The sequence below is a fragment of the Mirounga leonina genome, unplaced genomic scaffold (genome assembly GCF_011800145.1).
Source record: "Mirounga leonina isolate KUSES-001 unplaced genomic scaffold, KU_Mleo_1.0 Mir_376, whole genome shotgun sequence".
Taxonomy (NCBI): domain Eukaryota; kingdom Metazoa; phylum Chordata; class Mammalia; order Carnivora; family Phocidae; genus Mirounga; species Mirounga leonina.
The window spans coordinates 11,363,307-11,374,200 of NW_023270718.1; the positions used below are offsets into that span (position 1 = coordinate 11,363,307).

General features: G+C 57.0%; 1 protein-coding gene and 1 long non-coding RNA gene across 3 annotated transcripts in view; one reads left to right on the forward strand and one right to left on the reverse strand.

Annotated features, from left to right (window-relative positions):
• Positions 1-1,125: 1,125 nt before the first annotated feature.
• On the reverse strand, positions 1,126-2,751 carry LOC117997943. Its single transcript, XR_004675927.1, has 2 exons — positions 2,254-2,751; positions 1,126-1,347 (listed from the first exon to the last, which is right to left on the reverse strand). It is a non-coding gene; the product is annotated as an uncharacterized LOC117997943 (long non-coding RNA).
• Positions 2,752-3,036: 285 nt separating this feature from the next.
• The window catches only part of ZNF135 (zinc finger protein 135), a 9,264-nt gene continuing 1,406 nt past the window's right edge, over positions 3,037-10,894 (forward strand). Inside the window, exons 1-4 of one of the 2 annotated variants that reach the window (XM_034986322.1) lie at positions 3,043-3,279; positions 4,612-4,732; positions 7,160-7,286; positions 10,167-10,894. The exon at positions 10,167-10,894 is cut by the window's right edge and continues 758 nt beyond it. In XM_034986322.1, the coding sequence (XP_034842213.1) occupies positions 4,700-4,732; positions 7,160-7,286; positions 10,167-10,894 (888 nt within the window). In that variant the 5' untranslated portion in view covers positions 3,043-3,279; positions 4,612-4,699. Of the gene's footprint in view, positions 3,280-4,611; positions 4,733-7,159; positions 7,287-10,166 lie in introns of both variants that reach the window. The other variant, XM_034986323.1, reaches the window with a different exon arrangement.

Below are 10,894 nucleotides of genomic sequence, written 5' to 3' on the forward strand. Positions count from 1 at the left end.
CATAAAGCCCAGCCGACCAGTTCCCTCGAATCCCTTCCTGCTTCAGTAGCCCCCAGCGCTGGGGTGGTGTAGGCTGGCCTCCTGCGCCCACTCTGTCCCTGCCTGTCTCCACAATGACTCCCATGCTGGGCCTCCTCCCCTCCTCACGGGCTGCCTCCTCTGCTCAGAACAGTCTTCACTGGAGCATTTTACTAGCGCCCGGCACAGAGCAGCCCTTTGCGAGTGAGGATGGGTGAATGGTAATCAAATGAGTAAGTGAGCTGCAGCCACTGCCAAGACCCCACCTCAGGGCTTCAGTGATCAACCAAGGTACCTTACTTGGACCTCTGAGGAGATGGGGTGGCAGGAAGCGTCACGGAAGGCCACCCTCAACACTCTCTGCCTTGGCTGACACAGGCACGGATGTGGCCCAGGGTCCTGGCCCTGAAGAGTCACTCCTCATAATCCCGATTCACCAAAGCTGCTAAACTGAGTTAACTGCCCAGCCTGCCTAGTCCCAAGATGCTGCTCAAGCTGTAGCGAGGTAGAACACCAGCCCCCCCTTCTCTTTCTGCTCACTCCATGCATGCTTGGCTCATGCTCTGCTTTCATCTGCCAGTGTCCCCTGCAGGACCCCAACACCTGCCCACTGGGACGCTCCCCAGCCTCCCTGTCTGTCCTCCAGCGCTTGTCACGGAGCTCTGCTGGGCCAGGTACTGGGTGCTGTGATGCAGTGCAAGTCCTCATCATCTCACGCTCCAGAACCAGAGGCAAACATACCACCCTCCTCCCCACCGCAGTCAGGGCCTCTGGGAGCAGAGGCCTGGGCACTGCTAGGCTTTGAGGCTCCCAAATGATTTTTTTTTTTTAAAGGATGAAATATATATACAAGGCTAATCACTGTAATATATTTAAATGTGTATATCGAACAATTTAACAAAAAGAGTGTAGTGAAGTTGTGCTATCCACAACATGACTATAGAATTCCTTGAAACCTACACTGATTCCTAATGCGACTGCTCCTGGTGATGTCCTGTCACAGCCAAGTGGAGGCGACCCCTCTGTCTAGAGGAAGCTGAGATTGGCGTAAGTGGGGCCCAGCCACTGGCTACAACATGGTCTGGAGGGGTGAAGGCAACACAGAGCTAGCCTTCAGATCATCTTGTTTAATTGACAGTGTTTTTAAACGCTTTGAATTTCCTGTGAATCAAGAGATTTCACACACAAAACCAAATCTTTGGCTTCTTTTGAGAAGTCCAGACCTGATACACTGGGCTTACCTGTTCACATGGCACCAGCTGGTTGATGAGACCATCAGCACCCAACCCTTTAGAGCCCAGCGCCTGCAGGCATTTGAGTTTGTGAAAGCTGGTTGGAAAAAAACAAGGATTAGGAGGGTAGAGAAAGGTAACAGAAGGGCAAGTCCCAAGGGAGCTGAGCAGGGCAACCTGGCTCAATACTTGGGCTGGGTAAGTCCCCAGGAGCAGGCAAGTCTGTGTGGCACACAATCAACAGCTCACTACCAGGACTCTGCCCAGACCTTTTGGGGAAAAGATTTCATCATGAGTAGCGTGTACATGCCTTCTGATACAGTAAAAGGGAAGTAGGGGGAAGAGTACACATTTTGTGGAAGAAAAAACTAACAGAAAAAATAAGTCTCTTTTTGCATTTTGGTTTGCAGGTGAAAGAACTGGTAACTGACATTTTATGTGTATTTTAAAGCCTTCATCTGTAGTACAGAGAAGAGAAGGTGGGCTTTCAGCATGACAATCACAAATGTGGGCCTTTGTAGTCTTTGAATGTACAAAACACTTTAAAGAAAAGCCGTTAAGCTTGTCTTTGCCTTGTTTACATCAGTGCATTCTGATTTTGAGCCATCCATCATATTTTTCCCTAACAACCGCTGCTGTAGGGCTTATGAAATTTAAAGTCTTCTACTCGTGTGAGAACCAGCCTAATCTTTTCAGTGTCTGTGTGTGTAAAGAAAAGGTACCCAGCTAGGTTTTTCCCTAACGCGAGAATCCCTCCTGCCTTCTCTGCTGTTTTCAGAGTCAGAGTTGTTTCAATCAAAGAAAACATGCCCTTGCCTTGACACTTGTTCTCAGCTTCAAATCCAGCAGGCAAGCCGGATTTGAATCCGTTAGTCGTTCCTAATGGGGCAAGCGCACATGGCTCGGCCTTGGTGAGATTCTTTCCACTCACTGCTCTAGGGATGGCCCGTGCACACCAGGGAAAGAAGTCTGGCTTGAGTGGGTGCATGGCGAAGGTGCGCACCTCGTCCACTGGCGCCTGCTCCACTGCCGGCTGCCGTACCCTGGGCCCAGCGCCTGGCAAGCCTTGGTCAGTGTTCAGCCCGTGACGAGGGCAGTCACTGAGGACCCATCAGCTTTGAATGTTATGCTGCCGTTCGAACGCACACATCTGACGATGACGTAAACGTGCCTACCACGGGCTGTGTCCTACAGCCACGTCCCAAATACTGCAGGGCAGGGTCGGCGTGGCAGAACGTAAACGGCTCTTGTATTTGGCATCTTCGTGAACCTGTTTTAATTCTGTGTGTCGTTTTTGTGTCTTGCACTTTCCGCTGTTTTCTGGAAACACCAGTTTGTTCTACAACAATAAAGGTCACGGCACAGTTTCCAACATGAGAGCCGTTTGTCGTTGCTCCGGGAGGACTCACCTCACTCACTGGCCCTGCCCACGCGGCCTCGGCCCGGCTGCGACCTCCTCGCGGAGACTGCTGCTCGGGGTCTTCCCACGGCCTCGCTCAGCGTCCTCCCTGAGCCCCGACCACTCTGTCTGCACTAGTCCCCGGCCAGTTACCGCTGTAGGAGCGCGGGGGCGACGTCCGCGGGGCCCACGGCACAGCCCGCGGGCACTGGGCACTTGCGGCCACGCCGTAAGCACGGTCGTCGAAACTCGACCTCGATCCCCCACGACCGGACGGCTGGGGCGGAACCCACGGACCCCGCGCGCGGGCCTCTGGAAGTTGTAGTTCGGCGCCGCCTGCGCAGGCGCAGTCCCAGCCAAACGCGGGCGTGGCCTTCGTCCGGCCATCCGACAAGGGAACGCGGCGTGGAAGGGTTTTGGGGCGGGGAGGCGAGGCTAAGGCCGGCGGGGGTCCTCGAAGCCTTCCCCGTACTCCGACCGCACGAGCCACTGCCCCGGGCGCGGGCGAGGCGAGCACGGAAACGACCGGAAGTGCGCGCGCCGCCCTCTGGGAGATGTAGTTGGGCGCCCGCCCGCGCAGGCCCAGACCCGGCTGGTGGCGGCCGCGGCCTTTGTCCTGCCGTCCGGCTGGTGAGTGACACTGGGGCGGTCGGAACGGGGGAGGCCGAGACGGGCGGGCATCCGGGGTCTTCCCGCGTGCGTCTGTAGAGTCCCTGTTCCTGCTTTGGGCCCGGGGCTGGTTGCTTCGGGGGCGGTGGGGGCGGTGGGGGCGGGGCCTAGGGGGCGGGGCCCGGATTGGGGGTGGGGGTGTCTCCGGGTTCGAGAGGAGGAGTTGGGGCCAGGTGGGGCCCTGGCTTTGGCAAAAGGGGTGGGAGCCTCCGGCTTCCGGGTCCCAGAGATACTAGCTGGTCCGACCCTCCAGAGGCTGGAGCCAGCCTGACCTGCATCCTTCCCCTGCTTTGCTGGGACGTCCGGGGTTTGGAGGGTGGGGAGGGCCGAGGCCCCACTGCGAAGTCCTCTCTGGGGCTTCATCTTACCGAGCGGCTTCTCAGGATGATCGTGAGGGAGACCGAAAGCGCAACATTTCACTCCCAGCCGCCTAGGACCCAGAAAACAGCCTCATTATGTTAAAGTCATTGAGTACCATCCAGGCTCCTTCATTAATTCAGCAAGCCGTATTTAGATGTCCTGGGTGCCAGGCCCTATCCTAAACCAAGAGCCCCGAATATTGTCTCGGACCCCAGAGCCCCCAGGAGAGGCAGGGAGATGGTAAGAAACCTGTCGACACATCACTCAACAAGGTAACTCCCATCCTGGAAACTGCTGTGAAGACCACAGGACACAAGTGGGATGGGACAGAATTGGGTGCATAGGAAGCATCGTCAAGGGGAGGTACAGAGAGACAAGGGAAATGCATACTACCTTTGGCCTGAGTTTCATACGGGGCACTCAGCCAGGGACGAGGGCCCTGCCTGTTGTGGATGCTAAGCAGATGCTCGCTGAAGTCTTCCAGCACCGATGGCCTTCATGTGTGTACTGGTGCGTGCCAGGCTCCATATTCAGCCCTTGCCACACCCTAATTCCTATAATCTCTGTGCTGGGTCACCACTCTCATTTTATGGGAGGGGGAAACTGAGGCCAACAGTGCCTAAAGACTCCGTAACCGTCTGGCTTTCTGTCATAGTAACAAACAGTCATCACCCACCTAGGCAACTGGGGGTGTGCCCCTTGCCCGCCCGTGGCCCTCAGTTTTCCTATTTGTGAAATGGGCTGGGAAAATTCAAGGTAATCTGTCAACAATGCCTGGAGTAGTACTGGGCACACAGTAGGTGCTTGGAAAATGCCAAGCTGAGGTTTCACTGCTGTTGGGTTTGGCCTGGGTGCAGGGCTCCAGGCTCCAGCAGCTAGAACCCCTCCTACTTGCACATAGATTCCAGGGTGTGGGGTTTCTGGTCACCACAGGCACTCGCCCAGTCTCTCGCATCCCCGTGCCCCCAGAACTGCCCGCAGAGGAGCTGGCTGTTCCTGTAAGAGGCCAGAGGAGGAGGGAATGACTGCTGGGCTCCTCACTGCCGGGGCCCCGGTGAGTACACCACCGCCCTCCCACTCAGGCCTCCCGGGCCTCCTCAGGTCCCCACCAGACTCCTTCTGCTCTCAGGGCCTTTACCCTTACTCTGCCCCCTGCCAGGAATGTGCTTTGGCCAGCTCCATCTTCCTCCAGATCTCCCACCTCACCACCTCTGAGAGGCTCCTCCTGATTCCTTCACCTGCCCTATTCTACCCTGGCAGACAGCACTCAATCATTCCACTCATGTGTCTGGCACTTTCTCAACACAGGGTTCTGGTGTATACTCCCAGCTCACTCTCTCCATCCAGTCCCTTAGGCGACAGGGACTTAGCACCTGCCATTGACCAGGTGCCCTTCCAGGCACTGTTGTAGGAATTGCAGGTACAGGAACAGACAGGACGAGCAAAAAATCACCATCCCTCTGGGGCTTACAGTCCCTACGAGGAATGTCAATGTGCCAAGTGTTGTGCAGGGAAATGAGGCCCAGAAGAAGGTGGGCTTGGGCACCAGGCATTAGCCAGTATAGCCCAGAAGGCCTCCCTGAGGAAGTGGCCCCCAAACAGAGACCTGCAGGGGGGTAGGGAGTGAGATCAAGGCCCACAGGAATAATGTTCCAGGCCGGGGGAATACCATGAGCAAAGGCCTGGAGGTGGAACCCACTAGGCACTTTCCGTAAGGGGCAGGCACACACATGTACCAGGAAGACTGAGAACAAGGTCTCCTAGGCCAACTGCCGGGGGCCTAGGGCCTTGGAAGCAGTTCTGATCATCTTTGCCACGTGCAAAGGCCCAGAACACAGTAGGCACTCAGTGAATGGGTGGAAATGTGCCAAAGCCTGCACCTTATCCTGCCCCCACATCAGCCCCATGAGGTTGCAAGGAGGAAACTAAGACCCGGAGGCACGTCACAGCCCTGAGGCCACACAGCTGGGAGTGGCTGAGCCAGGACGCCTGGGCCCAGCTCAGACCACGTGCGCCCACCAACATCCCCAGCGCTCAGCACACATCCCACTGCCTTCGTGGCTATTCCAGCAGCGCCCCGCCCATTTTCTCTAGAGCACTGACCCCCCTGGGATGTCATTTTTCGTCAGCGCCCAGACCCTGCAACTAGCACACGAGCACCACGTGGCCAGGTGTGCGTCTCTTGTTTCCCTGGCATCTGCGGTGCCCAGAACCGTGACCTGCGCTCACTAGGACTCTGCAGATAACCACTAAGACCTATTGAGTCTGGAAGATAGAGCAGAAATGGGGAAGTTGGTGAAAGAAAATAAAACCTCCCCAAGCCCCCCAGCACACCTACCTGAATGGTGGCTCACACAGGTAAAGCACCCACTCTGCCAGGCCCGGGGCACACACATCATGTGAATTCCCTTACTCCTCCCAACAGGCTTCTCGGGGAGTTCTCACTAACTCACAGATGAGGGCAGGGAGGCACAGAGCACTTTAAAAGATGGACCTGGGGCTGGAGTTTGAAGCCCAATCATCTGGGTCCAGGGCCGAGTCTTGACAGTGCCACCCCCCAGATGCCTAGTTCATACCCTCTGCTGCCCCACATCTCCCCTTCTTTGGCGGGAGAAATGGTAGCAGAGGCAGATGCTGCCCATTGGGCCAGGATCCGGTATTTAGGCACCGTGTGTCCCTCACTGCCCCTCACTCGGGTCAGTGACACCCAGCGTCAAGGTGAGGGCCTGGACTTTGCCTCTGCTCCCCACATATCCGCCCCCCCCCCCACCGCCATCTACAGCACTTCATTTGGTGAGATGAAACTGCCTTTGTGGAGGATGTCCGCCCCTGCCCCTCACGTGCCTTTAAGAAAATCGTAAATTCCCCACCCAGTCGCGGAAGAAACGGGCCTTGTGTGGGAATTTCAGAAAACACACACAAGTGGGGGGGTGACGGGATCACCCAGGAGCCACCATGAGCCTTTCTCCTTGGGGATCATGTTTTTACCCCAATATGTAAACGTCCAAAATCAAAGACTAGGAAATGGTTCCCAGAGGTCCCGTTACTGGCCCCCCCCCCCTTGGGTTCACCTGCTTGTTCCCACCACTCCACTCGCTCTTTTCTTTCGCCCCACATTGTATTCAGGAATCGTCATGCACGGCGCAGATTTACATGAGTCTGTGGCTTGGTGACTGCAGGTTATGGACACCAGGGAACGTTCTAGCTGATGGGTGGGAGGTTTTCTGTCCCCTCCCTCGGTCACTGCCATGATGGCATCTCAGGGGTGCTTGCACGACTGGGGTGTGTCCTCTTATATCCTAAGACCCCTTTCCTCCAGCAGAGCCCCCAGGCCCCCCAGGAAAACCTGGCCCAAATCCTCAGACCTGAGAAAACCCCTCCCTGCCTCAGCTTGGCTGTCACTGTCCACCAGCTGCTCCCTCTAGCAGCCATTGCCAGGCTTGGCCTAGGTGAGGACATTTGTATGTGACATTTGTTTCAGGAGCAAGTGACCTTTGAGGACGTGGTTGTGGACTTCACCCAGGAGGAGTGGGGGCAGCTGGAGCCTGCCCAGAGGACCCTGTACCACGATGTGATGCTGGAGACCTTCAGGCTCCTGGTCTCCGTGGGTAAGGCCACGCCTGAACCCCCGATGGTCTGCCCCCAGCACAGATTCTAATTCTCCTGGGTTAAAAGTAGGGGTAGGTCTAGGCCTTAAAAGCAAATACCTGGGATGAGTTTTGGGCCTTAGATTCCTGATGTTTGGTTGCAAGTTACAGATCCCACCTGAAAATGCCAGAAGCAGAAAATCATGGGGCAAGAGGGCCATAGTGGGTCCCATGACTGCAGAATCCCAGGGTAGACCTGAGTCTTCCTGGGGCCTGTCAGGAGTCCCCTCCCTTCATACCTCCTCCCTCTGGGTCCAGGGCCGAGTCTTGACAGCGCCTCCATTCACAGACGGGCCCCCTGGAGGTGAGGAGAGCTGCCACGGCACCTCTTCTGTGTCTGAGACCAGCCAAAAAGACAGGGTCTGTGTCCTGGGCCCCCATGGAAGGCCCGTGGGTTGTCTTGTGTGGCAGCCCAGTCCTCTCCATGCTGGTCATTGTTGCCAGCGGGCGGGGAGGCAGGAGAGCTTGGATTGGCCGGGGCGGGGTCACACATCCCCCCAGAGCCAGGGTTGGGGTCCCTCCAGGGCCTGACACCAGGGCCTCTTCCACAACTGTGGCCTCTGGGGCCTGCAGCCAAGTGGGTCCCGGAAGAAGGAAAGTGGAGTGGACAGAGGGGTGAGAAGGGTCCTGGAACACAAAGGCGCACCTGTGGGTCTCCCTCGAGCAGGATGCTGGCTCCCCAAGCTGGACGTCATCTCCCTGCTGGAGCAGGAGGAGGAGCTGTGGGCGGTGGATGAGGGGGTTCCCCGGGGTGCGTGCTCAGGTGAGGGGAGAGCCCTGCAGGGCTGGGAGGAGCCCATTCACCCCTGGGGCACTCTCTCTCCATATCTCCTCTCGCATTCTTCTGAGCAAACTGACTACTCAGTCTTGCAGTAAACGTGCACCAAGCACCTGTTCTGCTGTGAGTGAGACCTTCAGTGAATTCACATTCTTGGTGAGGGAAGGGGCACGCAGTAAACAGGTAGAATAATAGCTGCACAAGACGCTCACGGCGTATGATGAATGCTGAGGAAGTAAACACGGGTCAAAGGCAGAGGCCAGGTTGTGCAGAGGACCTGAGCAGAGATGAGGCAAGCCTTTCCAGGGAGGGGACGTGTGAGCCGTGAGTCATGAGAACAGTGCCACCATGAAACAAGCTGGCAGAGCAGAATTCCAGGCAGAAGGAACAGCAAGTGCAAAGGCACTGGGGTTGGGCAGCAGCCTGCTCTTCCTGTGTAACAAACACTCCAGCCTCAGTGGTTTAAACCACAGAATCTTTTACAACTCACGTGTCTGTGGGTCGGTGGATCCAGTCTGGGCTTTTCCACCTGCCCCGTGGGGGCTGTGTTCTTCATACATCTTATCCAGCTCCTGAGACCAGTACCAGCCTTGCAGGAGGTGGGGCTTCCCAGCACTTGTGTCGGGCCCTGACCCAGTTTCAGCAGCAGCCCATCACCAGGGCCCAGGAGAAACGGCCAGTGGGGGAGGGGGTCACGACGGAGTCTCTCCAGCTTCAGGAGTAGCCAGCCCTTACCTAGGATATTAGCTTCTTACGACTGTTGTAACAAAGTACCACAAGCTTAGCGGCTTAGAGCAACACAAATTATCTTCCCATTCGGGAGGCCACCGCACCACAGTGCAGGCAGCATTCCTTCTGCAGGGCCTGGCGAGAACCCATTTCCTTTCACTCTCCAGCTTGCAGAGGTGCCCGCGTTCCTTGACTCACAGCCTTGTACATCTTCCAAGTGAGCATGGCCCTGAGCTCTTCGCCCGTCACCCTGGCCCCGGCCCTCCGATGTGTCTCTCTCTCTCAGATCAGAACTCTTGTGATTGCCTTGGGCCCACCAGGGGAATCCAGGGGAATCGCAGAGGATTAGCTAATGTCAGAGGACTAGCACCCTTCCTTCCTCACTGGTTCTGGGAATTAGAACATGGACGTGTTTGGGAGCCACTATTTTGCCAGCCACACCTGGCGTGACCTTTTTTTTTTTCCCTGAACACTTCATTAGAGCGTAACGTAAACGGGCAGGGTGCCCACCTCACACCTTTAGGCCAGTCCAGCGTTGGGGTGGGACGGCATGCACCAAGGCCATGGATGTGCAGGGCAGACTGGGTCCCAGGGCCAAAAGGCAGTCCTGCCAGGAAGGAGGAGGAGGGGATGCATTTGTTTGTTCGTGCAGCACGTCTGCTGGCCTCTGCTGTGGGCGGGGATGCAGTGGTGACCGAGGGGGACAGAAGCCCTGCCCTCAGGGAGCTCCCAGTGGGTGAGACAGACCCGACAGACCAGATCCAAGTCCTCTTGTTTGCCTCGGGTCATTTATCCCTGCTTCTGGCGGTACACATCTCAGCTGTCTCCGGGCTGGGGGAGCTGGTGGTTTCTTTACACCTGGCCGACATGGAACAATAGCAGGAGACCACCAGGAAGAAACTGGACCTGAGCAGTGGGAGGGCTGGGCTGGCTGGTCCTTCACCTGTGAGAGGCGGCTCTTCTTCCATCACCACCTGGCACTTGGAGGCTGCTTTCGCCAGGCCTGGCCGCTGCTCTGCCCCTTCCAGCCTGGGGCATCTGTCTGCAACTTCCCCAGATGCTCGCTGTCCGCCCCGCGTCCTCTCCCTGCCCTCATTCTCTGTGCTCCCCTTGCAAGCTCCCTTCGCGTCCCTACGCCAGGTCCCCCACCCCTGACTATTCTCTGTGCTTTCCCTCCTGCTCCTTCCCTGATTTGCAAAGCTGTATTTTTAAGTGGTCAAAGCCACCTGTGCCTTCAGCCTTTCAAAACCACCCGTTTTAGTCTTTAGCCACCCACCCACCACAAACTCCTCCCCCCAAACTGAAATTAAGGAACATCTCCACTTTTGTTTCAGATTTGGAAACTCGACCCAAAACCAGACTGTCAGCTCCAAAGCAAGACGTCACGGAGAGAACAGCCAGCAGTGTCCTGGTGGGAAGGTTCCTGGGGGACAGCCTGTGGTACCTGGAGGGTGGCGACGCCGAGGGCCGCCGGGGACAGAGCCGTGCAGTGCGAGCAGCCCTCACGCCTGGGAAGACGCCCGCGCAGCAGCAGGGCAATGGGTTCGGGGAAAACCTGACTCTGAACCCCAGAGTCCCGCCTCAGCCACCGGCTCCTGAAAGACACGGCCTCCGCATGCTGGGGACGCGCGGGAAGAGGGGCAAGCCAGAACCAGAGTTCAGTGCCCAACGGAAAACGGACGCAAAGGAGAAGCCCTATAAATGCCAGGCCTGTGGAAAGGCCTTCGGTCACAGCTCAGCACTTGCCGAGCACCACCGCACGCACACGGGAGAGAGACCCTATGAGTGTCACGAATGCGGAAAAGGCTTCCGAAACAGCTCAGCACTTGCCAAACACCAGAGAATCCACACTGGTGAGAAACCGTACAAGTGCACTCAGTGTGGGAAAACCTTCAACCAGATTGCCCCACTGATCCAGCACCAGAGGACTCACACAGGGGAGAAGCCCTACGAGTGCGGGGAGTGCGGCAAGGCCTTCAGTTTCAGGTCCTCCTTCAGTCAGCACGAGCGGACTCACACGGGGGAGAAGCCCTACGAGTGCGGGGAGTGCGGCAAGGCCTTC